Genomic DNA, 26,550 nt, shown 5'->3' with positions numbered 1-26,550 from the left:
CTAAAGCAATGCTGTGAGAAATGATTTTAAGATTGCACTCAGACTAACATCAGGTCATGGCTGAGATCCATTCTAGCTCAACATCATAGCTGTATTGTTAGAATTCTTATATTTGTGTACATGCATACTCGCATTTGAGATGCTTTGAAGTTTTGAATCCGTGTTTACCAGAGTTACTGAATTACCAAATCACTTGAGTTAACACTGCCAACATTTTGAGTAAGACCATTCCAGACATTTCAGATGGCTTTGCAAAATGTGCCCTCTTGTGGCCACAAGGAGGAACAGCCACAGCTACAGATAAAGGGCTGCATTCTGGCGCTTGTTCTTCAAAATCAGAAATTAATCCATGAACTAATTTCTTAGAAAAATTCATTGAAAATAAAAATCCCCAAAACTAAATTAGGTAAGTGCTGAGATCAGGATTCACAGAGCAGATATGTATATGTAAAGGAGTACTCTCCCAGTCCAGCCACAGCAGTGGGTTCAGTAGGGTCATGCATGTCTCCATCTGCTTGCTTCACCGCCCATCTCCCCTTGTCTGAATCTCACCCAGCGGAAGAGTTCACCCCCACGCCCCTGTCATGGCCCGACAGCCCAAACGGCAACCGTGAGTACACCCCTGCCCTGTGGCCCAGGTCCTGCATTTCACACCCCCGACCACAGTACCTCATGTTGTCACGCTGTGCCGTCATGCTTCTGCGTTTAACATTTTACGATTTCTTGTGGCTATGTGGGAAGTATCCCTCATGTTCTGATTGACGTATATTACTGCAGAGAGGCTGCAGAGTGCTTGTTTTTAAACCCAAAAATCCAGCCAAAGAATCCTCCCAGGAGAAATCCATTCTCTTATTGGATTTTTCAGTATTACATGGTTGCAGTACATGTTCATTTCATTTTTCTCTGCAAAAGTGTTGGCGAACTGTGCGTCAGTAGGCTGATCTGAGGTCAGTGACGTCTCCCTGTCGTCCCTCTTCCAGAGCCCGAGGTGCACATGGACCAGCCCTGCTGTCGGTCGCTCTACGACTTCGAGCCCGAGAACGAGGGCGAGCTGGGCTTCAAGGAGGGCGACATCATCATCCTCACCAACCAGATCGACGAGAACTGGTACGAGGGCATGATCAATGGGGAGTCGGGCTTCTTCCCCATCAGCTACGTGGAGGTCATCGTGCCTTTGCCCCAGTGAGAGGCGGACAGCACCTCAAGCCTCCTCCATCCCAAAACTCTGGACCTGAACCGATCCACCGAGACATTTCATTACCGGCGCTTTCAGCGAAAGCCTTGCCTTTTATCCCCCCCCCCACACACAGACTCTCCCCGCCCAACCGATACGTCTTTGGTTTTTTTTTTTCCATATTTATTTGGAGCATTCCGCTCGCGGTGTGCGGCGCCTCTGTTTTGTTCTGCTTGTTCTCTTTTTCGGAGATGTGGTTATGCATACGATGGGGGTTTTTTCCGGGTTCCTCTCTCTCTCTTTCTCTCTCTCGCGCCTTCTCTGTACGTCGTTCTGCTCTAACGTGGACCTGTCCCATTACCTGCCTGCCGTGGTCTTAAGTGTTTCTGAAACACACTTTTAAACTGTGAGTATATTAACTGCAATTCTATGAATGTCCTCACCTGAGCCCTCTCTGTTTACATGGTAGAACTTGCTGAGACGCAAGGAGATCGCAGTAAGTATTACTCTGCGTCGGATAAGGCTAAACACCTTACTGCACTCACTTTTCAAGTGCTTTTTTAAATGTCGTTTGTATTGCACTAAAGCTTTAGAATCTACTCCCATGAATGCACATCGGTTTGCTTTTTTTTATCTCCAAACATTGCACTTTCCATTTTCCTCTTATTGAGATGAAACACATATTTATATCAGTCACAGCTGTAAGTCATCTGTATGGTAAATATATATATATATATATATAGAGATTGATATGGACCTTGACTTGTACTTCGTACTGTATGTGATGAGAAATTTTTTGCCCGCTATGTACCGTTAGTCCAATATTGTTGGTTGAATGAACTTACCAATTTTCTGAGGCTAATGAGGCACACGTCGCCATCACATCTTCAGTCGAATAGCTCTGTGCTTATTAACTGAGAGCAGCAATGCTTTCAAGTGTTGCAAGTCTTTGTAGCCTGACTGATTGTGTTTAACTGACAAACAGTTTTCTTGTCCTTATAGATTAAAATCGCAATGTTCTGTATGTCGTCCAGTGAAATTGCCGGGGAAGATTACTGATGAAAATTGCAACCCTCGAAATGATATGATAGCCATGCCATAAATGACTATTTATGCCATATGTATGTTAAATTCTGTAATGGAATGATTTTTTTTCCAATGTAATCGTCTCTGAATTATTTTGTAAAGATACATGTCTTTGAAGTGTTCAGACATACCGTCGAAGAAAGATTGGATACAGCCATGAAATTTATTCACACACACTTTTATTTCACGTTTTTTTTTTTGTATGTTGTTTTAGCTGGACCAAGTAAACGAGAGGAATAGATCGTCAAAATTTGAATTACTGGGAAATTGATTCGGACGTTTTGACACAGCAAAGTGGGTAAATATCAAAAAGGCCAATTTAAACATCAGAACTCATTTCCCCTTCTTCATTCCGTTTGTAAAATCAGTGGAAATTTTTCATCAAGTTAAAATCGAGGAATGTTTCAAAGGACATCAGAGCGAAGCGCTGCTCCTTTCACTGTAACAGTATTTAACCTAAGAGCTGTTCCATTCAATTGACTTTGACATAAAGAAAGTCTCCATTTACAAATGGTGGGAAAAAAACATCAAAGAAGTGAAATTTTATTACATTGCTTGTCTGGAACGCCGTTGTGGGTGTTGAATGACCAAGATGGAATCCAAAAATATTGGACATGATTGAAATCGCGTAAGGCTTCACTACACTACTTTGCAGTGCTGTTCTACACAATCATTCCTCTGGCTTCGTTTCAGCTCTGTCATGATCTCCTGTGTTCAGTATTCATTTTCCCCATTGTTTTCTTTCCTGCAGTGTAATTTATACAAAAAATGGTTTTATAGATGTTGTAAATGAATATATTAATACATATATTACGTAAATAAATGAAAAGCAAATATTGAACAAATGTTGACTGCATTCCCTAAATCTAGTTCGTCTGCTCTGCTTGGTTTCTGCTCTGGTATGACTCACCACAATTTTCACCCAAAAATGCCTTCAGACCCGACCAAATGATTCCGAAATGTCCACAGGCAATTCCGACTGCAGTAATGTCACCACAGGACAAATGGAGCAGCACTCTGTTGATTCAGCGTAACATATCCACTGATGTGTGTGAAGACACATGCACTTAGGTTCCACACAATGGCTGGGTGACTCCAGTAGCTTCAGTTTAAGACTTACTCATTGCAGGGTGGTGGGTTTTACTCATACTTGTGAATCCTGTCGGGAAAGGGGTGTCTAAATCCAGACCTCAGTGCTCCTCAGCTTGGAGGCTCTGCCTTTGCTGGTCTTGGTCTTTACTGACTGCATGACCCTGGGGTGGTCTTGGCTTTGCCCCTCCGTCTCCGTCTCCTCTCCGAGCGGGGAGCACTTGCCTGAGCAGGTCCAGTCAGCCTTGTCCACCACCAGGTCCAGCGTTGGGAGGGAGGTGGTGCTGGTGACGTCCCTGAACGTGAGGGAGGCCACCGAGTGGCCGTCCTGGTTGATGGCCTCGTAGCCGCCCCAGGAGCCGGCGCCGTCCTTCGCGCGGACGGACCTCCTGATCTTCTTCCAGCCCAGGTGGTTGAGCTCCAGGAAGTTGAGGAAGATGCAGAAGACGCCCACGCAGAACATGAAGACCAGGAAGATGGTCTTCTCGGTGGGGCGGGAGACGTAGCAGTCCACCCGCTGGGAGCAGGGGAAGGAGGTGCAGACGAAGTGCGAGGGCACGCGGAAGCCGAACAGCAGCCACTGGGCGAGGACGAAGCCGATCTCCAGGGTGGCCCGGAAGCACACGTGGAAGATGTAGTATTTGGACAGCACCCCGGACCTCCCTTCACGGCAGGGCCGCGGCCGGGCCACCGAGGCGGAGGCGGCGGCGGCGGCAGCGCTTTTCCGCTCTCCCTGAGCGGCGATCCCCTCCAGGATGTCCGCCAGGCTGTGCCCCAGGTGCCGGTGGGACCTGATGGAGCAGCTGTCGGAGTCGCAGCTCCGGGCGTACGCCTCGCCGCTCTCCTTCGCCCGCTCCCCGTCCGCCTGCTTGGACAGGTTGTGCCAGGTGTAGATGATGAAGCAGAGCGAGGGCGTGGAGACGGTGATGATCTGGAAGACCCAGAAGCGCGGCTGCGAGATGGGAGCGAAGGAGTCGTAGCAGACGTTGGCGCAGCCCGGCTGGATGGTGTTGCAGACGAACATCTCCTGCTCGTCGGCGTAGACGTCCTCGGTGGCCACGGCCACGATCAGCAGCCGGAAGATCACCATGACGGTGAGCCAGATGCGGCCGATCATGGTGGAGTGCTGGTGCACGGCGTCCAGCAGCCGCTTCAGCAGGGTCCACTCCGTCATGTCTCTGCGCAGGACTCTCCTGAAGTACACCACTTGAAATAGATCCACTTTAGCCCTGGCAGCGCTGTGGACAGGCGTTTTCATGTTGCAGCTCTGGGCCCGGGGCTGCGGTGCCATCGCTGCAGTGAGCCATCGCTTTCTCCTTCAGAGATAAGCTGAGTCTACACCACTGCTGGCCACTTGACAAAAGTCACATGGTCCCCCCTCTCTTGTCTTCGGGCTCCATTTAAAACTGTTTGAGAGACGGCACTCTTCCTCCCTTAGAGGACACTGCGATAGTGCTGGCTGATAACATTCTTTATAGATTACACTGTTTGAAGATGCTGGGGTTGTTTCTCCTTTAAATGGGCATGCATTTATATATGTTTCTAAGATAAAGAATGCCATATTTAGGGGATGTAAAACAGGCATGCTGTTTGTGCATTGGGTTGAAGTAAAAAAATAAAAACCGTGACACCTTACCGTTAAGCTTTTCATTTGTGTTTTCTTACATATCAATGAGAATGGTCCTGCATTTAACATGCAGAAATTACAGAATTTACAGAAAGAAATACATTTCTGTAATATCTAAATAATTGATTCATTCATTCATCCCTTAGGGCAGTGTTTTCTAGCTATTTTAATGAGATTCAGGGGGTTTTTACTATGAAGGTAAAAAAATACAATTAAATAAAGTTGGAATCATTGTAAAATTGTGGGCCACAAAGGGTACAATAACAAAGGGAATGAGGTGGAAAGCTGGTATTCTCTCCCACGACAATACTATGAATGATGTTTCTTATGCGATAATGAGGTTGAATCTAAAGTATGTGATTACGACTTAGTCTGACCCTCTCTGGGCCCTAACCAATTGCTTTGTGGTGAGTTCGTCGTATGAAAGAAAATTAACTTTGGAAGAGGCTAATTTATGAAGTAACGCAACCTTTCCCAGCGTCACTGTAAGTGTAGTTCATTAAGCCTTATTTAGAATGAGGACAGAATGAGTTAGCAAATCGCTTGTGAAAACGTGATCATATTCTGATTTTTATGAAAAAATATTTCCTCCATGACTGCTTGCAACAGTCTTCCAGTCACAACACCCGGATAACAACATTTGCGGTTTCATTCTTCAGAAAGCCTGCTGAGAGCCTAAATGCTGACTACGCACTGACCTGCTCCCCTGTTTAAGAGTGAACCATTAGACCATGGCTAAATCTATTATCTTAAAACTCTTAACTATAAACGCTTCAAACGCTGTTGCTCGGCTGTTACTCACAGCTGTCAAACGAGGGGGCAGCCTCTGTCATCTTTAAGGAAATGAGAAAGGTCCCGCGAATATGCGGAGAGCTCCCTGCTTACCAACTGAATAACCCCCGAGTCGCCCTTATTTGGGTCTGACTTAAGGGGACGTAACGATAAAATACTTACCATGACTAAAGTTCTTACTGATAGCCTTTTACCCTGTCTGCTTCCCTCTGGCTATCAGCTTAAGGCCCTGAGGTCCCAGGCCTCAATAGGGCTCTCCTGCCTGACTGTGGGGAACAAAGGAAAAAAGGAGTTTCTGTATGTTTCTGTGCCAGCAGGGCTCCCGGGAAGAGACTGCCCCAGCACGGGGTCTTCCTCAGAGGGGTGACCTACGCTGTCCCGGGAGTGTCTGATTACACCCTCCACCCTGCACCAGACCAAGGTCCCGTACCCCCGCAGGACACACCCACAGGGCAGTGAACAAAACACACACATGCACAAACGGAAACATGAATGCGTATGCACACAGACACACAAACACGTACAGCCCTGTACACACCTATTCATAGAAGGGTTTTTTTTTTTTTTTTACTATTTTCCACGTTTTAGAATAATAGCACAGACATGGAAACTGTGAAATAACACAAATGGAATTATGCAGTGACCAAAAAAGTGTTAAACAAATTAAAATGATCGTATATTTTAGATTCGTCAAAGTAGCCAAAAATATTTTTTAAAATGATTTATTTTCTTTTCGGAAAGAAATTCATACATAGGCATTAACTTCACTAAGAAACAAATTTCAAGCACTTAAGCGTAAGTCTTGTCATTAGATCAAAATATCTTTGAATGCATGTTTTCTATTTTCTTAATCAGGTGTGTCCAAACATTTGACTGTTACTGTACATACAAAAAAAGATATGCAAACACACACACACACACGTACAAATATTGAAAGTGCACTTGCACTTACACACATTCACACACAGGCATACGAACACCCATGCAGACAGCAACACACACACACACACACACACACACACACACACGTACACATTCATAGACACAAACACTTGGAAATATGATCAGTATAAAATCAGTGAGCATAAACAGTTTACTTTCACAACATTTGACATGCAGGATCCTTATACTGCCTGGGGCATAACACATCACACACAGAGGGATACAAATATTTTCCTCCCATCATATATAAAGCTTTTATTTTTACCAGTTCTGGGTTTTATATGTTAACTGTGTGTTGTGTCTTTAGTGCAATAACATTTAAACATATTTCATGAATGGAAAGTGGAACAGACCAGGAATTGCCTCTGGCTCAATGAAACATGCCTCAGTTAATCATTTTGATCAAATCCCTCAAGGGATTTAATGAAAGCTTGTTGAACATTACAGTAATACTGTCCACAGCAGGCCTCAATAACCACTTTATACATAGCGCTTACATATATTGCCTTGGAATACTGGATACATTTCCATTGAGATTTATGAGAGCAAAAAGAAATTCATGTTTATTTGCATTTTTTAAATGGCCATCATGAAAGTTTATGAGGACTTTGAATTAATGCGGTCTTAAACACCAAGTGCCTATTTGGCAGTGCCCGTCGGGGGTGACCATAATGGGGTCTTTTCCTCCCCGTAACAATAGGGGTGTTATCTGCGGGCGCTGGGACGGGCTGCGGGGTGTGACACGGCGCCTCGCCACGGCCCAGCCGTCTCGTCTGACCCCCGCGAAAAAGAGGAAGTCCATCTCCAGACCCGCTTGCCAGGTTTGTTTTTATCCCTGTGGTAATCCGCGGCGTCTGGGCCCTCTGTACTGTCCCGAAAGTGTCAAAGGAATTATTCACCCCCTCGCTCTGTTCATGAAGGAATTCACAATGATGTCCGTCCCCCCCTCCGCCTTTGTGCCGGGCAGCTTGTGAATGAATAGCAGATAGGATTAGAGCAAATACAAAAAAAGCAGAGAGGGAGAGAGAGAGAGGGAGAGAGAGAGTGAGAGAGAGAGCCGGGCAAGAAAAGGGAGAGCCAAGAGCTGGTGGCAGAAAGGGAGAGAGAGAGACTCCCACAACTCCCCTCGGCACTGTTCTCCACGGCCGCACTTTCATCTTAGCTTAGAGGAAACTTATAAAGAGGGAACAAGACATAAATATGAATGGACAGGTCGCTTTTTTATTGCCTCTCTCTCTCTCTCATAATCTCTCGAAGGGTTACAGAAGTGGATTTCTCGCATTTCTTTTTCTGTCTTTACGTTCACAAGGTCTGCGCGGCCTTTCTCAAACAGTTGTGCGTGGCAGCTTTCCTCTGAACATCTGTTCTGATTTGAAGTGCAGCGGTCCCTTTGTGGTGCACGCTCGGAAAACAACAACCTCCCAATCAACCTGAGGATACACAGAACGATATCAACAGAAGGCAGACATGCACATGCATGACCCATCTGATGACACAGACACAACCAAGTGTTTTGCTTCTGGAGAACAATTTTACCATTATTTCTTATAAGCAGATAGTACAGTATCACAGACCCGCCTTGATTCTATTGTCTCTTAAACACTGTCTAACAATCACAGTGATGTTTGCTTTGTCTGGTTGCAAGGACTGCGGATGGAGGTGGAAACAATTGGTAGCAACAGTGTTTTGGAGAACGCTGTGGGAGAGGAATTGAAACATTTTATTTTCATTGCACTTTGATCTGCATTAGGAAACAACAAACTGAATTCTATAGGCTTTGGTTAATGTACAATGAGGAATTCCCTACCGTACCACTGTAAGCATTCACAGTGCAGCTGGGTTTGTGAGTTTCCATCAAATCAATGGTAGCTCAATGTTCACATGCAAATCTTTATTTGCAAGAATTTTTTTTTCCCACGAAATAGCACATTAAGCTTTTTGCAACAAGTGCATTTTCAATGACTCTATCCTTAGTTTTAGTAGCAATGTGCATCTGCTTTAGAATGTTGCTGCCCTATAGGAGGGCAAATAGGATCAAAGAGGAAGTGCATTTGGAAGAGATAATAGGCCTCTTAACCAGGTGGCTAAAATTAGAAGTTCACTTCATGGCAAGAGCCATGGCTGTACCTTTTGACTGACTTTGAAGTCGTAGCAGCGCCTTCAACAAACCAGAGTTTTTCAGTCCGTGGCCACGGCCAAATTACCATAATGTCTGGCAAATTAAAAGCTGGGCAGCGGCGATGTCTAACTGGATTAGGGGGCTGTGGCGGGTAGGTGCCCTTGGTGTAACTCACGGTGATGTGAAAAGGATTTCCATTTGTCTAGTCCGTGGCTGCTCTCCCCATCTAATCCCCATCTATTCCCACCGCTGACCTTGAGCTGAATGCTAATCTGAGCGGCGAGGAACAGCAGACTCGTCCAGCGCGTCTTTGGAGGCGAACGCTCTGCAGCCCCGGCAGACCGAGAGAGAGAGAGCCAGCCAGCCAGCCAGCCAGCCAGCCAGCCTCCCTCTCTCCCCCTCCCTCATCCAAACCCCGGCTGCTTGTTTTCATTCAGCGCCCGGGACATGGACCGCACTGCCGCCTCGGTGGTAAGCAGTTTACTTTTTGGTAAACTCCTCTTCTCTTCCGCGCCCCCCCCCCCCCCCCCCCCGTCCCCCCTGCCCGGGGGTAATTGATGTTGCCTGCGCTTTGTGGTCTTGCCGAGCTTCCCTGTGTTCGCCATTCGTTGTGTGCCGCGCTACGGTGTGCGGTGTTTGGACGCCGGCCCGCTCTCTGCCCCTCGGAGCGCCGGGTGTGAGGGGTGCGTCTCAGTGCAGCCGAGCGCGTACGGAAACGTACGGGGGCTGTAAACACGCTTATCTGCGCGGCTGGGTGGGTAGGATTTACAGTCTGCTGCTGCTGCTGACGGGGCAGACGGGCTGACGGATATGAATGAACATTTACTCTGGCTTTAAGTGCTCCAAATGGTGAGAAATGCTTTTAAAAGTGACGTAAGCAGATAAATGCTGTTTTTAAGCACGGTGTCGCATGCTGGTCTGTGCCCACCTGCCCTAATGCAATGCTGCATCCAGTCGGTCAGTACTGCAAGCGCTGCATATTTTGTGAAGAGTTTGTTGCTGTACTATTATTTAGCAGGAACAGATGACTGAACTGGATTACATCAAACATCCATTCTGTGCTGTATACTGTTTCGTGTGTGTTAAAGGTGAGGATTAGACCATAATCCTTGTTTAATTCTGTGAATAACAGTCTAGCATTATGTAAAGGGCAGAAAGGTCAGGGGACATTGGCTCGTTATCTCATTCATAAAAAGAGCTCATGCTTTAATAGCTGGACATGGCTTGCTGCAGAAGGTTTTCGGATGTTAACTATTGCACATGTGACAATGTAATTGTGTGTCGATAGTTTTATGTTCAATTTCAAATGAGATCTGAATGCTGTAGCATGCAATCAGTATTTTTAAAATAACCAGATCAGCTATTAGGATAAAAACACAAACATGCACACAAACTGATTACAGTTCTTCCAGAGCAATACAGATGTTCAGGTCGGAGCCGCTGTCGTTTTTCCTGGCCGTCGGGACACGTGCAAAACAAGTTCACAAGAGGAAACGGAGCTTCTGCGGCTGTGTTTACTTATCCAATTTATACATGTCCAGGACAGGCTGAGAGCCCCAGGATTACCAGGGCTGTTACCCCTTTCTCCCCGATGCTGTCTGGAGACGCCTGGGGACAAATATGAGGCCGAGATCAAAGGGGCGGCAGGTCTGCTGGCTAGTCTCGTCTCATGCCCCCCTAAGCCTCTCTCCCCTCTCTCTGCGCACAGCCCAGACAGAGTTCGACCCGAATCGAGCGCTCCCTGTAAAACGTAATGAGGAAATAATAAAAGAACTCTCCTCTCCCGCCAGGGCCAGAATAAAGAGAGCACAGCCCCACTGTATGCAAAACCCAGAGATGCAGTTCCCACTCGCATTCACAACAAGCAGGAGTTTTGAACGGGACAAACAAAGGAACTCGCATGAAATATTCAGAGTCCCGTTTATTGGGTTGTAAATTAGGCCACGCTCCCACATTCAGGACTGCGTTTCTGTCGTTCCCAGGACAGGAATGCTGGAAAAGAGGGGGGAAAAAAAGAAATGGGGTTAAACTCACTGTGGTTAGACGTTTCGTGTGTATTTCAGACGTTTCCCTACACAGACGGGGGAGGGATTAAAGCTAAGAAGAGCGAGCGCTCGCCGCACTGACCTCATTGTTTGCTGAGCGTCCTTTTGATTTTCCCTTCACTTGATTCCTGGTAAATATACCCTACTGATCCCCATATAAAAGACAAAAAAAAAATCACGGGGCAACAGGCCATTCTTCCATTGTTTGGGTGCTGCCTAAGAACGATCGGATGTGAGCTCCTGAGAGGATTATGGGAAGTCCCGGGGACCACTCCAGCGAGCGGAGAGCCTACAATATCAAATTTGTTCGGATCAACATCTTAATTTCCAGACATGCAGTGCTGAGACGAGGTCGTTATGCTTTGCTGCTGACTGGTAGGTTTGTGAACTGCTGCCATTTTGCTGAGGCCCGCTCCATCCAGCAGCATTGTTGTCAGTCCTCTGTGCGTTTCTGTCTCCTTTCAGGTGGGATTTTGCTGAGCGGAATCAATGGCCCTCCTCTGCGGCAGCCATGGCCTCTGAGGAACCTGTGGACCCGGCAGCGGTCGGCGCCGGACTGCTGGACTCATTAGCGCAGGCAAAGTCTCTGTTTGAGCCCGCCGGAGAGGAGCATTTGGTTCCCCCCGTGCAGGAGGTCATCGAGTGTGGCGGGCATGTCCCCTCCGTGCCGTCCACCCCCAGCCGCAACAGGTGGGTCTCGCCGCAAACAGCCGACGGAAAACAGAGCCAGACAGAGCCCAACTGGAAGAGGGAAAGGGCCAGCTGATCTCACTCAGGCCTGGATTCAATCAGCATTCGTCCTGTGACTCCAAACTGAATGCAGGGGTTACTGTTTTTCCTCACAAACATGTTTTTGGTGACTTCAGCAGTCAACATTAGTGGGGGAAAAAAATGTTTCGCATTAAAAAAAGTAATAAACGTAATTGAATCCAGGCCTTGGAGTGGCCACAGCTGTTCCACGTCATGTTTTGTAGCATAGAAATGAGGGGGAAAAACAAAACTATTAATGACCCAGACCTTTGTGCACTTTTTATGCTGTGTCATCATTCCTAATGCAGTTTTCTGTGTGATTAAGCCCACAGCTGATTAATTAGTTCAATCCAAGGCCTGCTCATCTCTGTCCAATTCAATATGAGGTGCATGAACCGACAGGCTGTTTAAGACATTTTTCAAATTGGCTCTGTCCTTCCTGGCATAGAGTGGTGTTTAAAAAAAACATTCAATGCACTGAATAGGCTAAATTATTACAGAAGAGATCAGCACAATGTACTTGTTGCAAGAATTTTTAGTTGATGGAAACCGAAAAAAAAAAAAAGACAAGGTGCACTGTGGATAAAGCTAGGGAGGGAAGTCAAACCTAGCAGAAAAATGTTTCAGACATGTCTAAAAATATTAATGTGAGGAGAAATGTGCATCAAAATTAATATAGAAAAGCAGTGACATACAGGGACCCGAGTCTCTCACGACACCACTTTCAAAGCATAGTCTGTTTTGCAGTCTAAACGGTTACCCTGGCCCTTCCTGCCAGTACTGACTGTGGGTCGCTCTGTGTCAATGCAGCCTTTGCGAGGAGTCCTTCTGCCGGATCTGTCACGAGGGCGGTGGCCTGGAAGACCTGCTTTCCCCCTGCGAGTGCGCTGGCACGCTGGCCATGGTCCACCGCAGCTGTCTGGAGCACTGGCTGACGGCCTCCAACACCAGCCGCTGCGAGCTCTGCCACTTCCAATTTGCCTTGGAACGCTTGCCAAAGCCACTCACTGAGGTAAAGAAAATGGCGGGTGCTCGGCCGCGCTCCACCTCGGGGCTGCGGGGCTGTTACAAAGCCAGGAATTAAGCTGGCCCCTCCCCTCCTCTCCCTGTGCCAGTGGAGAGGACAGCTCGAACCATTAGGATGATTTACTGTAGGCTGGGTCAAGGTGTACACTGTCTGACCTGACCGCAATGCAGTCTGATGAATGAATTAAAGCCAGTGACACTTTCTTTTGTTTCTTATGCGACGTCATTAATTTTCACTTAAATGAAAATGAAAATGTAAAAGAAATGAAGAAAATATACATTTGCCTCATTTCCTCACTCAAGGTTAAGGAAAAGAGTGCATTGTCGGTATGCTGAATAGAGCTTGTTCTTATTAAAAATTCACAGGCTTCCAACAGTGAGATGTGCTGCCCCAATGAGGAATTTAATCAGCTCTATTGGGAAAACTGCTATATTTACTAAGTTAATTAAGAGTCCACTCTCTGCATGCCTGCTGGATAATCATTAGCCTCACATTTCCTTGAGCTTCTGTATATTCCTTGGCTCCTTTCACCCAAGAACCGTAAGGACTTGAACTAGGCAACGCTGTCCCACAGCCAATTAAATGGCTGTGCCCAGACATTGTGTCAGACGACAAAATGTTTGATACTAGTCAGAGTCTCTCCTCGTACTTGGCTGCCTGTTAAAGAGTCTGCTGTCCCCCCTGCTGCTTTTAACTGTAAAGCCACTTAAGCATGAAAATGAGATTAGATGGTGTTTCCTCTCCATGGCAGGGAGAACAGGGCATTACGTTTTATTAATGGACATTATCTCATGCACGAACGGGGACCTGAGACAGCGCACTGTAATCTGCTGATTGCGTCCCGTGTGCTCTACAACTCCAGCTGGTGGCAGCAGTCGGGTGTTCTCCACCTCCGCCGTTTACTCTTTACCAGAGAGTCTCAGGGAAGGAGCCGAGAGCCGTTGGCATGCAAACCTAGGTGGCTTTACACAATTGGTAAATCTCACCTCCTGCCTAGCGTGGAACTTTCTCCGAGATTAGCAGCTTTGTGCTCACACTGTGATAAGAAGAAAAACACGCACTTCAAGTAGCAGTTTAAGCCTCTGTTTTCACTGTCTACTGAAATAAGTAAAGAGGTTTTAAACTTAGTGGGACTAACCTGTTAAGAGTTTTCAATAAAACTTTTGGAAAGTGACAGTCCATATTCTGGAAATGGCCCAATCAAACTGCCTAGTCTTTCTCTCTGTTTTTACTCTCTATTCAAGTAAGCCAAGACATTTTAAACCCTACCCTGTAGTACTACCTTGTGAAAGAATGTTATGAATTAGCATTCTCAAAAGGTGATGGCCCTTTCCTCTTTTCTGGTGAGAGTATAACATTTGTTGTATGATTTTGGAAGTGTGCCCATCACACTGACTGCAGCCTGTTTTCCGCCTGGTTCTCAGTGGCTGGACACCCCATCCACACAGCACCAGAGGCGGACACTGTGCGGGGACGCCATCTGCTTTCTGTTCATCACCCCGCTGGCCTGCCTGTCGGGCTGGCTCTGCGTCCAGGGCGCCATGGACCTCTACTACAGCAACAGCATGGAGGCCATCGGACTCATTGTTCTCACCCTCGCACTGTTCGCCATCTACCTGTTCTGGACCATTGTGAGTGGCCGCTGTTCCGTGTTAACTTCCATTGTTGGCTCAGCTGCGGTTTCATTTTACTCTTTTGTAAGCTTAGTGACACGGTATTAAGGTAATATGTCATGCTGAGCAGGGCTGTGTGGATTAGCCTAATTATATAACTGGACACAATTCAAACAGAATATCACAAAATATTCCCTCCTATGTGATTATACTAAACTCATTGGCACCTTCCACCTGTATACATAATGTAAGGCCTTGTACGGTACTTTGAATGAAGTTTGCCCAAATGCAATGTTGAGTTAAAGGCTAAAAATATACAGGATGTCATTGTGATAACCCAGGCAGCTTCTAAAATTATTCCCATGCTAGGCTAGCTACGCATTTTGGAATATCTATTAAAATGTAGCCAGTCAACAATGTTGGGTGACAGACAAGATCGTGATTTCAGTTTCCTTATTTTAGGGCAGACCTGTTCAACTTCAGGAAATTACCTCATTTTTCAGCACCCAACATTAACTATTCAAGGTTTTTTTTTTTTTTTTTTAAACACATCTTGGTAGTGTTGGACTGCCCATTATTCCAGTGTCTGAGCAGAATCCTATGTAGGCTTTAGGTATTTTTAAAGCTACATAGACTTACATTTCAATCATCCTTTTGTGTAGTAAATGAGTAAATGAGTTTTAAGAGAAGAAAAATTCTCACTTAGTTTATCTGTCAACAGGTTTCGCTACGTTACCACATCCACCTCTTCGAGACGTGGAAGAGCACCAATCAGAGGGTCAGGCTGCAGATTCCCCGGCCAGCACTGCTACCGTGCCGTCAGCGAGCGTTTCCCCCGCACTTCCTCAACAAGGACACCAGCAAGGAGACCGTGGTGTAGCTCACTGGATCACCATTTTAGATGGACCAGCACCCCACAACAATCAAACTGGTCTTATCTTCTTGTGGACTGAAACTTTATGGTGAATATACCATCTTTTTGCTCTCTTTTGGGGAAAGGAAAAAATGACTGTTTTATATGTACAGATTTGTTTTCTTTGATTTTTTTTTTTTTTTTTAAAGAAATCATGAACACTGAATGTGGAAAGGAAATTCACTGGGATTAATATATGCTGAATCTGGACAATTTGGGACGTGATGGAAGGTTTTTTTTTTTTTTTTTTTGGTTGAACTGCTGTGTCAATCATTACCACAGCGCCATCTGCAAACTGTTTACAACTTTCCTTGAAACTCCCAATGGCTCTAGTCTTTCTGTGCTGCTACTATGTGATATTTATACAATCTACCAACAAGTCAGTCCCTTCAGGTTTACGCTTACAGTAATGTCAGGTCGTAATAGCCACACCGTGCAAATGACCAAGAGCATCTATACTGTCAGGTCAGTAAAAATCTTTATTGAAGTTTTACAAAAGACTGTAGAATACATCTGGTGCAACAGACATTTAATAAATAATAGACTAGGTCTGAGACATTTTCACAAAAAGGCAAAACAACTGTTCTTTTCAAAGACAAAGGACTAGTGTGAAAAGGTCTTTCCAATATTTTTGTAAAATGTATGTCATTTACTTTAGATTTTTGTTAGGAAGTATTTTAATAAAGCCAAAGGGGGAAAAAAAAAAACATTGTCCATCCAGCAGTGTATGAAGATGAGACTATGAGAATTATTGAAGACCACTTTTTAACTGATCAAGACCAAATGCAAATTATATTCCAAATATGCATTAATACTGATTCAACTGTAGGTCCTTGAATCAAAACAAAGTATGCCTGCATCAGTCTGTGTGTTGCTACATGTTCAGAAAAGAATTATTTTCACATTAATAATATCACAAATGCTTCCAAAATGCCTACTCAATTTGACCGTTTTTCTTTGGCTTTTTGGCAAAAAAGTGCTCCTCATATCATTACTTGGGCACTTTAAAGGAGCAAATACTAATTTATCTGTAGCCCATTTCAACTGATGATGCATCTGTCAAGCTCTACAGGGAGAATGGCTATTGTTTCAGGAAACGCTAATATTAAATATAGCTTAAGCGTGCAGATTCACATTACCATGGCAGAATCCTCTATAAAACTATCTCTAGCTTGTGTATATACCACAGAAGCAGCATTACACAATACAGAGGACAGTGGCAAGGCAGCTGGACAAATAAAAGTCCAAAGATACCAGCATAGCTGTGTCACTTGTTTCTGCCCATATAAGGCACAGTCAAATACCCATGTAAGTGCTTCAGATTCATTCATGCCTCTCTCCTTGCAGTCTGGGTTACATTCTCTTGAGCCTTAGGGACGACTTGAAAATGCTTTCATAAACAAACGGGGAAAACCTACGTGCTGTGCTTTCCACCTTCAAACTACACTAGGGAGAGATTCATAAAAATATCTGTGGCGAATCCATTCCTCCATTGTTACTTACAGTAGACATACATCCGGAGCAGAAAAACATGTTACACAAATAAATACAACTGAATGCAAGTAAGGATGAGAGGAGGAATTTCAGCCCCGAGTGTGGGTCTTACTTGCTCACATTTGTCTGTGCTGGCCGAAACGTTGGCATGCTGATTGTATTGAACACTCCTCCTTACTGTTAACATGGCAAAGCCATGCAGCTGATAAATACTTAATGCCATTTTGGGCATCCTTCTCTTATGACAGTGCAAAGGCCTGCGCCATAGTATAGAGGACGGTTTTTCATCAAATGTAAATGTACACAGACAACTATTCCACTAAGATCCTGTGTGCTGTGCTATCAGCTTGACCGTATTCTGGAACTTCGAGTGAGAATGCCAAATAACTGGCTGGTTACAAAGGCAAACTATATGGTAAAAGTCCTACTAGAAGTCTCTTGTACACAGGTGTGATGTCACAGTGCTAATCATTTGAATAGTAAGTAGCCTATGTGACCCTGTCCAGGTCAAGAGGGGATAGACAACTCTGAGACAGATGACCCAGGTGACCCAGGAATCACCTCTGTGGCATCAGTAGTCATGGGAGCCTGTGACAGTCAGACAAATCAACCTCTCTTTCAAATTATGATCAATTTCTCAGTAAACATTATACTCCAGAGAGCTAGTAAGCCAGTGTGTGACTAAAACATTGTTGTACTGTATTTTCATGAATGGTGAAAATTTGTTTGCAGTTACAGTGATTAAATATTACTCTTTACACTATGAATAAGCAAATTCAACAGAGGAGGCTTTATAAAATGAATTACACAAGTGGTCTAGTTCCTTTACCTACTGAAAATTTGGGAATACTGCTGTCAGACATACGAAAAGGCAGATTCAAAGGGGTGTGGGGCCTCTTTCGCAGCAGAATAGTCACGCTTGGGGTTTCCAGGTCAAACGAACGAGTGGGGGGTTACATAACGGCACAGCTGGCTTCCTCCGCTCCTGTCCGCCCCTGTGAAAAGACGGAGCACGCCTCAGCTTCCCGCCCTCTGGATAATGAGGGGGCCAAAAGCGCGCTGGCAGCGACAGCGAGCGTGTTAGTGAGCGTGGGTGATCACACACTGCACTCTCATGGCACCAATTAGCTTCATTAAGCAGGGGGTCTTTGTGGGGAGGCGGGGCGGGTACGCATGTCCATGCGGGAGGCGAGCAGAAAACACAGCCGCAGACACACGGTGTTCTCAAACAGGATGTGATGTCGTTAAAAGCCGAGCCGGCTCATACTGTGGTGTGTAAGCATCAGCAAGGCTGCTCATTACAAGGAACCACGTGAACCCTGTGTTGGTGGTTGGAAAGAGGCAGCCTTGGTGTGCAGCAAAGCAGAGTGCACTGGGAAAGCAGGGTCACAACAGCACCGGGAAGGGTACGGCTGCATTCATGACCTCACCTAGAGCTGTCTGTCTGCCTGCACCCGGAGGTACGGTTCATGAGACCAAACAACATTTCTTTTTTCTTCTTTTCGGCTTAAAATACCAGACAAAGCAAAGAAAATGGACAATGACAATTAAAGAAAAGCAAAAACATTTCAGGGGGTTCTACCACATTGAGAACAGGAAGAATCGCAGGTGATCCGTTGCACTTTGTCAGAATTCTTTCTATATTGATTTCAGTGTTAGGGAGTGTCTGTTTGGATGGGTGGCTGGTTACCTGTCGTCGGAGGTGCACCTCACTGCCAGCAATGTCCTCTTCCTCAATCTCCACGTCCGAATCTCCCTCACCGCCCCTCTGCACAAACACCAGCCTCCGCTCTGCTGTCTCCTGTTGATGACACGTGTGGACACATGCATTCAATATCTGACTACTTGTTCGCAGGCATTCGTTAAGAGCGGGCATAGTGCAGATAAGCTGATCCTTATATCTCATGGATGAAGTAATGACGTTATTTGTGTCCACGATTTGCCCATCATACTGATATATAGACCAGCTGACCTGCACCGCAGCTGCTCTGAAGTGGTGCTCATGAACAAATAGCGGACTGGGTGAATGTGCAGACAGCAGACTCACCTCATCATGAGGGTTCATCAGGACAACTCTTATATCATCCACTGCCCCCCAGTTCCTCTGGGTCTTCCAAACCAAATCAGTGGGAGGGTTAGGCTCAATTCCAGCACCTGCTCCCCAAATCTGAGAAAGAAATGAATTAACAGAGCTCAAAAGTATCAAAAAGTATGACAATTCAACTGTTATTCAGTGTTGTTTAACAGTGGCTCAACTAAATTTAAAAAAATGTAGGTTAACTATTAGAAGCACATGGTTTGTTCCCCTTGTCAATAGTCGATGGTCAGCTGGCCTGTGTTGTACTCACAGTCACAGTCTGTCCACCTCTCAACACATAGGAGGAGGGGATCTGGAACGCAATCTCAGGCAGAGTCCTGTGACTCCTCCTTAGGACCCATCCACCTAAAGACTGATCCTGGAACAGATGAAGGCAATATCCAGGGCTGGGCATTTGAAAGATACATGCGCAAAATAGTATCATATCTTATAACAGAAGATTCAGAAGGCCCTACTATCTCGGAGTTGTTCCTGAGCTTGATGTAGTTCCCTTCCAGGTCTATCTCGTCGATGGACACGCTCCCCTGGGCTGAGGAATGCTGGGAGATCTTGTAACCCGGGGAGACGCTGGCCCTTCCTTCCAGTTTGCGCTTCTTGCCCCTCTGCCTCCGGGCGGCGTGCGTGTGCGTGCGGGGGACGGCCCCGTGCTGGGAGGGGCTCGGAGACAAGTTCAGCCTTCGAAAAAAGGACCAAATCAATCAGCCCCCCCAAAACAACAACTATACGTGCAATGCAGAAGCAATCTAAAAGCAAATCATCAAATCTTATGGGAAAACAGCACTGGCAATCATTGATAATCCATGAGACAGATTGTCTTACTTTACGGTACATGTCATTCAGATTCAGTGCATTATGCACTGGGTATATCAATGGTATGCTACTATAGAATTGACCCTGCACCCCTCTGGTCACCACTCCAGCTCTCCAACCACTGCTTCACACCGTGGTCCCAAGTCCTTGAGTGTGAGCCAGACCCCGGAGCGGAGGGTGACGGGGGAAACAGCCCCACCTCTGCTCCTCCCCCTCCAGCATCTTGCGGTAGGCGTTGATCTCCATGTCCAGCGCCAGCTTCACGTCCAGCAGGTTCTCGTACTCCTCCAGCTGGGCCTGCATCTGCTGCCTCATGGTGGCCATCTCCTGCTCCTTCTCCGTCAGCCGCCGCTGGCTGACCTCCCGCTCCCGGTCCAGCATGGCCTCCAGGTCGCGCACGCGGGTCTCCAGAACTCCGTTCTGCCGTGGGGAACAGAACTCAGCACCCCGAGTCAAACCGCCCCTGGCTGCACCCACGTGGGTCAAGCATTATAGAGGCTTCTTCATGAATGTTAATTAAAGAAGTGAATATGAGAAATTTGTCTGTTTTGGTATTTAAAATGAGAAAAGCTCTGCTTCACAGCTGTTCAAGTTAGATTAACTGCAGCCTCAATAATTACAATGGACACTTGTAACTTGTTCAGCTAAAGTGTCCTGAATTTGGCAGGGTACAATCAATGGGAAAATTCAGGCATTATCTCCCCCCTGAGAACCAGTTACAACATTTTATGCTGCTTAATGGCTGATTCCTCTCTGACACAATCCTGTACATTCTCTTTGATATTACACTGTCCATATGTACTGAAAGTATGATGTTTTCTGTCTTCATTATAATCATAGAAACAATACTTACCCTGGCTAACCTGAAAATGCTTGCCACTTACTGTACTATCAATATACAGTATACTATAAACATTACAATATACTCTTATTAATGCTTAAAAATGTATCAATAACGAAAGTGAAGACTGTTATTATAGACTTACTGTCATTAAGTTTAAAGCACTGTAATCACTATTGTGATTCATTCTTATGCAGGTGTACAAATCCCTCAAACAATATAATTTTTGGAGAAATGGTGCCATCTAGGCCATATCAAGTGTACTACAACTAAAGAAAACTGGGTTTGAAAATAGCAGGTCTCCTTCCGGTGACGCAGGCGATAAAGTGATAGTGATAGAGTGTTATGGTGATTCCAGTGATAACGGTGCGGTTACGAGCGACTCACCTGCTTCTGGAAGTGGCTGAGCTGAGATGACAGGCTCTCCAGCCGCAGCTTGGTCCCGGCCAGCTCCTCCCTGGTTGAGCTGGCAAAGTCGCTGTTCTTGGCCGCTGCCTGCTGTGCATTTTCTAACTGCAAAATGACAGCGTTAAGCAAGAGAGAACGGGAAACCGTCACCTCCACTGCCAATACAGGAATGCAAAGGTTGTTTCATGCCTTGAAGAATGAATTTTTCATTTTACAACACCACAAAAATGTATGGAGTTATCATACTCAGATAATGAAATATTTGCTGTAACACACTTGGGGGAAAAAAGCTGGAGACCACACCTGATGGAATCTTAAAGTAAGCATTGATAGCATACAATGCAAATGCAGTATTGTAGTCTAGTATGGTGCTGCTAGTAAGTTACAGTGTGGTGCTGTGAGAAATTTACAGGGAATAGACCTACAGTGTGAGCAGATCCCAAAACTCAAAGTCTAAATATAACCCTGACACGAGACAGACCTGCCTCACCATGCGGGCAAAGTCCCTCCTGATCCCTACGCCGGGCCTTGCTGCACTCTTCCTCAGTGGCGTCTGTGCAACTGCCTGACCTAACAGTTCCCTGCATCTGCAATCTCTCTGTCTGATCAAAGGCTGCCTCAGAAACACGCAAGAAGCCAGCTGTAGATCAACAAAGGCAGCAACACTGCAGTGAGTATTCCTTCCTCTGTGCAAACCGACACGAGGCTTAGTTATCAGTTCAGAGGCCATTAATGAAACAATTTACTTTTCAACACCTTTACAAAAGGGGCCTAGGGCTACTTTATCATCTAATAAGGTCTTGAAATTAATTTTGGTTTCCAGCTGGCAGAGAAGTATTTGAAGATCAACCCCTGTAAAAGTGTAAATGGATGTGCAAGGCATTTGACATTGAATAAACAGCCCTGATTTATTAAGGTTTGGTATGCCCAACCATCAGTTAATCTGCCGATATATTTATGTTGCAGTGCATTTGTACAATTGCATTGTGAGATCCACCTCTCCTGAGTTTTACCTGTGGATAGAACCTGTGTGTGTGGTCATTCTCCAATGCGCTCTACAGATGCCATTCTCCCCTTCAAACATAGCAGGAGACACTCGCAAAAACGTATAGATGGTAACAGTGTAATGACTTAGTCTTGGAAATGAAACCCAGCGCAGTGGTGTGAACTGTAGCATGGTCTATACCTTGGCACCAAACGTCTTCTCCAGCTCCTCTTTGTACTGCTGGATCTGCACCTCGTGCTCCTGCCGGAGCTGCTGCATGGCCTCAGCCAGCTTGCTCTCAAACTCCCTCTGCCGCCCCGTGTCCACCTCCACCAGCCTGCTCTCGTGCCGAGTCCGCATCTCCCTGACCTCCTGCGGCCATCGCACAGAGACAGACACACACACAGTGCTCGTCAGCCGCAAGCCACAACCGTGAAAGTGACTTCTAAGGCAAATGTCTACAGACATTTAAGTGGTCATGATCAATAACAAAAGAAGGGCGTGTCACAGACCCTGACTGGCAGGGAAACTGGCTTTCTTTAAGGCTGAGCAGCAGCATATCAAACGGCAGTGGTAATGTACGGATCCTTCGTACTTCCTCGCTGAGATGTCTCTGGAAGTCCATTTGCTCCCGGAGTGTTTGCACTTGGTTCTCCAGGTCGACCCTACGCAGCATCTCTCCCTGGAGCTGGGTCTTAGCGTCCTGCAGGGCCGACTCCATCTGAGGAGGAGAAAGCAACCGCCAACAGATTACCCCGTCACTCTCACGCCTATTCTGTGATGGACTACTTCTTTACTTGTGATTTAACTTGTGACAACACTACAGGCTAAAAAAGGTCACCAAAGCATGCGCAACAATAACTGCACTGTTGAGTCACGAAACAGTGAGTGCGTGTAACAGGATAGTGAGATATGAGAAGGAAACTGATAACACTTTCATTCTTTCATTCGTTTGTGACTATTACTTGCACTTTTAAATTTACCCAAGGTGGCTTGTTATTCAGAAACAAAGCAACACTGCAGCCTCACCACATTTTTAACATAAACTTAAACCAAACTAAACTGTGTTAAAACATTAAGTAAAATTGGAAAAAAGTCAATTAACTGGATTCAGACATACATTAGAAACCTGTGCCTTGAGGTCCGAGATTTCATTTTCCAGTCTCCGGTTTCCTGCCAGCAAATTTGCAAACTCTGCCTCTTTGGAGTTCAAGGCAGCCTCAAGGTTTCTCCATCGTCCTACAGCTGTGTCCAGCTCCGACTCCTTCTTATTGTTCCTATATGAAGAAAAATGGCATCATATGCAAGGGTCAGAGGATTCATGACAAGAGGCACTGCATCTTGCACGCAACACATTGTTCATAAATCCTCATAATCTCAGATTATAGTGACGTGGGGGGCTTTATCATAGACATTAAATTTACAATGCAGTGGACCTAGTAGCCACTACTGTAACATGTCAATGGCTATAATACTAGTTGTATAGATGAATAGTTGTATATATCACAACTACTGTCTACTGCGTTTTCAGAATACAAAGTAGCCTGTGACCAATACTAGAAGGTTCTTCCATTAGAAAGGAAATTAGAATCAGCCATCTAGGTTTTTAAACCCGCTTGGTCAAACGGGCTGCGTGGTTAGGCCTTTCACTGTGTATTCCACTACAACCCTGTGATCCATTTTAGATGCGACTCATATGAGCAGATATGGCTTCAGTATACCTCGTTAGCTAAATAGCTATATACCCTTGGTGATATGATGCTCGCCGCCAGTAAGATGAATTCGTTACATGTTATGAATTAACAAACAACCATGCAATAGTTAGGCTACCTTGTTTGTAATTTCCGGTGGTCTTCAGACAGTTGGCAGAGCTCTATCTGCAGCCTGGCCCTCTCGTTGGCCGTGGTGTCCAGCATTTTCCTCGCGTCGGCGAGCTCGGTTTCGTACAGATGCCGGATTTTTCCCAGCTCCCGGGAGGAGGACTCTTCCTTCTCCTCCAGCAGGAGCTGCATGGACGCCTTGTCGCCCTCCAGCTGCCGGACGCGCTCTATGTAGGCGGCCAGGCGGTCGTTCAGCTGCCGGAGCTCTTCCTTCTCCTGGATGCGGCTCAGCCGTGTGGGGCTCACTCCGGCGGGAGACGCCCCCGCCGTGCTCCGCCGCGTCGTGCGGGATGTCCGGCCGGTGGAGGTGGCCGGGGTGGACGTTAACGAGGCCATCGGTCGTGCACCTGATAGTTCCCTGCCAGTTGCTACGTCTGTTAATATCAAGAAGTAAATGCGTTGCTGTATCGGTATTTATTTTCTCAATCTTTTTTTTTTTTTTAAAAAAGGTGTTGCGTGGTTACCTAGCTAACTATAATCAAAATCCTAAGGACGCGCAGCTAGCTACTGGAGCTAGCGTCCTAGTTTATGTTAACTTATCATATCCCAAAATATCAGTACAAACTAGCACGCTAGCCGGTTCGCTAACTGAGGTTATATTTGAAATACTGGCTTGCTGAAGCAAAAAAATCTACCGTAATCTGGACGGGTCTTGCAGCTACAAAATGCCCAACGTCATGATGAACTGCACTTCTAAAAACTGACGCGCGTTCCAAAAAATAAACCGGACTAATTTAACGTATAGCTTACTTAGTAACACTAATTTCCCCAAAACCCAGAGCCCACTCCCACCACAATCAGCTGTTCAGCTCTGACTAAAATTAGTGATGTCACATCATCACAAGGTCAGAATAGAAGCACGTTGGAGGAATTTAAAGGGGAAGTTGGAGTCACGCAGCTGATATCAGCGAGCTGCGTTAGGGGATGAGTTGCTGATATCAGTGCGTTTCGTTTGGTAACAAATGAGTGCTCGAAGCTTGAAAGTGTTACTAATGAGAATGATGTATTGAAGGTAAGCGTTATTTTTATTGGTGCATTTACACTATATAACTCCCTTTTGCACTTATAAAGAATCTGGACCTTTCTCTTATTACAACTGGCCAGATACATGTATAAACAGGTATCTTAATTTCAATGCTGATTTAGCGCACCGCTGTCTTAATGCATCAGCATCTTTCTCCCACTTCTCGTTTTCTAACCCTGTCTTCACTGAAGTTTGAAGTGGTGAGACCTTGTCCCAGGAAACTCTTAACGCCACCTTTGAGAACTGTAGAGGTCTTCATGTGTACATTCCTCACTTATCACTGTGCTTGTGCATGCTGCCAAGAAAGAACTCCTAGACTCCTGGACAAATATCAAGTCACTCTCTCACACACACATACACACCCTCTCTGTCTCTTTCGCGCAAACATACTCTCACTGAATTAGTTCAATTCGATTCCGTTCAATTCAATTCATGTCGTTTATTGGCATGACGCACATATAGTACATCCTGAAAACAGTATACAAGAAGACTTCAAGAAGACATAGAAAAAGAAATCAACTGTTCAGAAAAAAAGCAAATTGAAACAACACAACAATTATGATGAAGGATAAAATATAAAGCACTTCTACATACTGCTACTACTAATAATAATAATCATAATAATAATTATAATAATAATATCAACAACTCAGGGTCAGACAGCTCCTCTCGTCCCTCAGAGGACAGGGATTTTCTGACTCTCACAGAGGTTTAGAAGTTTGGGACAAACCATTTAGTGGAAAGAAATTACTCTTTCTGATTCATATTTTTGTAGTTCCAAATAAGGTGTCACTCTGTTGTAACTTCTGTAAAATTAATTTATGCCGCTGGGGACAATAAAAATAAAATCTGAAAATCTTCCTGTGTCATATTCATTACATTATAGTGAAATCATACAAAGTCCCACACTGTACCGTCACAGATTGCTAGGATCATGAGATGGGAAGTATTGATAATGCGTCATTGTCAAAGAATGGTAGTGGTCATCATTGTCAGTCACTGTCAACCACTTTATTGTTTTGCAGTTAGAATGCAGCTAGCATTACTGTAAAATGTCAATGTGTTTGTAGACAGTAATAAATCTGTATTGTTATAAGTTATGCCTTGGATTCCTATAGAAGACATGAAAACGTTTACAGATTCCTCTGCCTTCAGATGTAGGCCAAGTCATATTATACTGCTTAATCGAACTATGTTAATGTAAAGCACATCTGATAGTGTGAAAACCTGCAGTGTTTTATAGTATAAGACTGTGCAAAACTACCTTGCCCATAACCGTTGAAATATACATCTGAGCTGTGTCCGAGGCAGACGACTGTTGGGGAACCTGTTAGTAGCAGTATAAAAATCATTTAGAAACTCCTAGGGCAAATTTCATCTATGCATTTTCGCGCTTTTCGCAGCAGAGGGCGCCAAATCACCATTATGCCACCATGGAACATGTAACGCCACAACTGACTGCAGATAGTTAAACTCCACGTAAAGCTGCGATCTACCCTAACAATTAAGTTTTGCAAAACCTGTTTAATGCCTTCCCTTAGATTTAAAGAAAATATTAGTATGAGCTTTATTATAAGACATGCGATAACATATTGCACGGAGTAACAAGCTTTAATGTACATTATGTGCTATCACTTTCCTTTACAGAAAACTCATTGGATTTATTATCTTGTCCTAATGTACTTTTCATATTTTTGATTTATTTTACCTTCTTAAAACATACAAGCAAACACTAGGTAAGGGATTATATACAAGTTGTATGCTAACTGGACACACTGTCAAGATTTTTATTTAATGAATTTTCCCATGTGGTATTTTGGGCATAACAGTTCC

General features: G+C 45.2%; 4 protein-coding genes across 6 annotated transcripts in view; 2 read left to right on the top strand and 2 right to left on the bottom strand.

Moving 5' to 3' along the window:
• Positions 1–1,313, top strand: part of sh3gl3a (SH3-domain GRB2-like 3a) — a 30,810-nt gene extending 29,497 nt beyond the window's left edge. For 2 of the 3 annotated variants that reach the window (XM_036543592.1, XM_036543591.1), the window contains one exon: positions 981–1,313. In XM_036543592.1, the coding sequence (XP_036399485.1) occupies positions 981–1,186 (206 nt within the window). In that variant the 3' untranslated portion in view covers positions 1,187–1,313. Of the gene's footprint in view, positions 1–556; positions 611–980 lie in introns of all 3 variants that reach the window. The other variant, XM_036543590.1, reaches the window with a different exon arrangement.
• Positions 1,314–3,437: 2,124 nt separating this feature from the next.
• gjd6 (gap junction protein delta 6) lies at positions 3,438–4,935 on the bottom strand. Its single transcript, XM_036544307.1, has one exon. The coding sequence runs from the start codon at positions 4,638–4,640 to the stop codon at positions 3,438–3,440; it is 1,203 nt and encodes a 400-aa protein (XP_036400200.1). The 5' UTR covers positions 4,641–4,935.
• Positions 4,936–9,262: 4,327 nt separating this feature from the next.
• zgc:158785 (uncharacterized protein LOC791214 homolog) lies at positions 9,263–15,176 on the top strand. Its single transcript, XM_036544452.1, has 5 exons — positions 9,263–9,300; positions 11,340–11,564; positions 12,435–12,636; positions 14,076–14,282; positions 14,986–15,176. The coding sequence occupies exons 2-5, from the start codon at positions 11,386–11,388 to the stop codon at positions 15,142–15,144; spliced, it is 747 nt and encodes a 248-aa protein (XP_036400345.1). The 5' UTR covers positions 9,263–9,300; positions 11,340–11,385; the 3' UTR covers positions 15,145–15,176.
• Positions 15,177–17,431: 2,255 nt separating this feature from the next.
• lmnl3 (lamin L3) lies at positions 17,432–24,455 on the bottom strand. Its single transcript, XM_036544529.1, has 12 exons — positions 23,644–24,455; positions 22,934–23,090; positions 22,409–22,534; positions 22,015–22,185; positions 20,808–20,933; positions 19,779–19,999; positions 19,225–19,444; positions 19,020–19,127; positions 18,719–18,838; positions 18,362–18,472; positions 18,102–18,177; positions 17,432–17,666 (listed from the first exon to the last, which is right to left on the bottom strand). Exons 1-11 carry the CDS (start codon positions 24,027–24,029, stop codon positions 18,139–18,141), a joined length of 1,785 nt encoding a protein of 594 aa, XP_036400422.1. The 5' UTR covers positions 24,030–24,455; the 3' UTR covers positions 17,432–17,666; positions 18,102–18,138.
• Between the last annotated feature and the right edge of the window lie 2,095 nt (positions 24,456–26,550).

This window comes from Megalops cyprinoides, chromosome 13 (assembly GCF_013368585.1).
Source record: "Megalops cyprinoides isolate fMegCyp1 chromosome 13, fMegCyp1.pri, whole genome shotgun sequence".
In the NCBI taxonomy this organism is placed as follows: domain Eukaryota; kingdom Metazoa; phylum Chordata; class Actinopteri; order Elopiformes; family Megalopidae; genus Megalops; species Megalops cyprinoides.
Note: the sequence above shows the minus strand (reverse complement) of the source record. Positions and strands in the feature narration are given on the sequence as shown.

Excerpts from the sequence above, each read along its gene's own strand:
- lmnl3 (XM_036544529.1), bottom strand. The coding sequence starts at position 24,029 with ATGGCCTCGTTAACGTCCACCCCGGCCACCTCCACCGGCCGGACATCC. Across the intron at positions 23,091-23,643 it reads CACCGGAAATTACAAACAAG|GAACAATAAGAAGGAGTCGG; the intron begins GTAGCCTAACTA and ends TTCTTCATATAG. Across the intron at positions 22,186-22,408 it reads AGAGACATCTCAGCGAGGAA|GAGGTCAGGGAGATGCGGAC; the intron begins GTACGAAGGATC and ends CGATGGCCGCAG.
- zgc:158785 (XM_036544452.1), top strand. The coding sequence starts at position 11,386 with ATGGCCTCTGAGGAACCTGTGGACCCGGCAGCGGTCGGCGCCGGACTG. Across the intron at positions 12,637-14,075 it reads TGCCAAAGCCACTCACTGAG|TGGCTGGACACCCCATCCAC; the intron begins GTAAAGAAAATG and ends CCTGGTTCTCAG. Across the intron at positions 14,283-14,985 it reads TCTACCTGTTCTGGACCATT|GTTTCGCTACGTTACCACAT; the intron begins GTGAGTGGCCGC and ends ATCTGTCAACAG.
- gjd6 (XM_036544307.1), bottom strand. The coding sequence starts at position 4,640 with ATGGCACCGCAGCCCCGGGCCCAGAGCTGCAACATGAAAACGCCTGTC.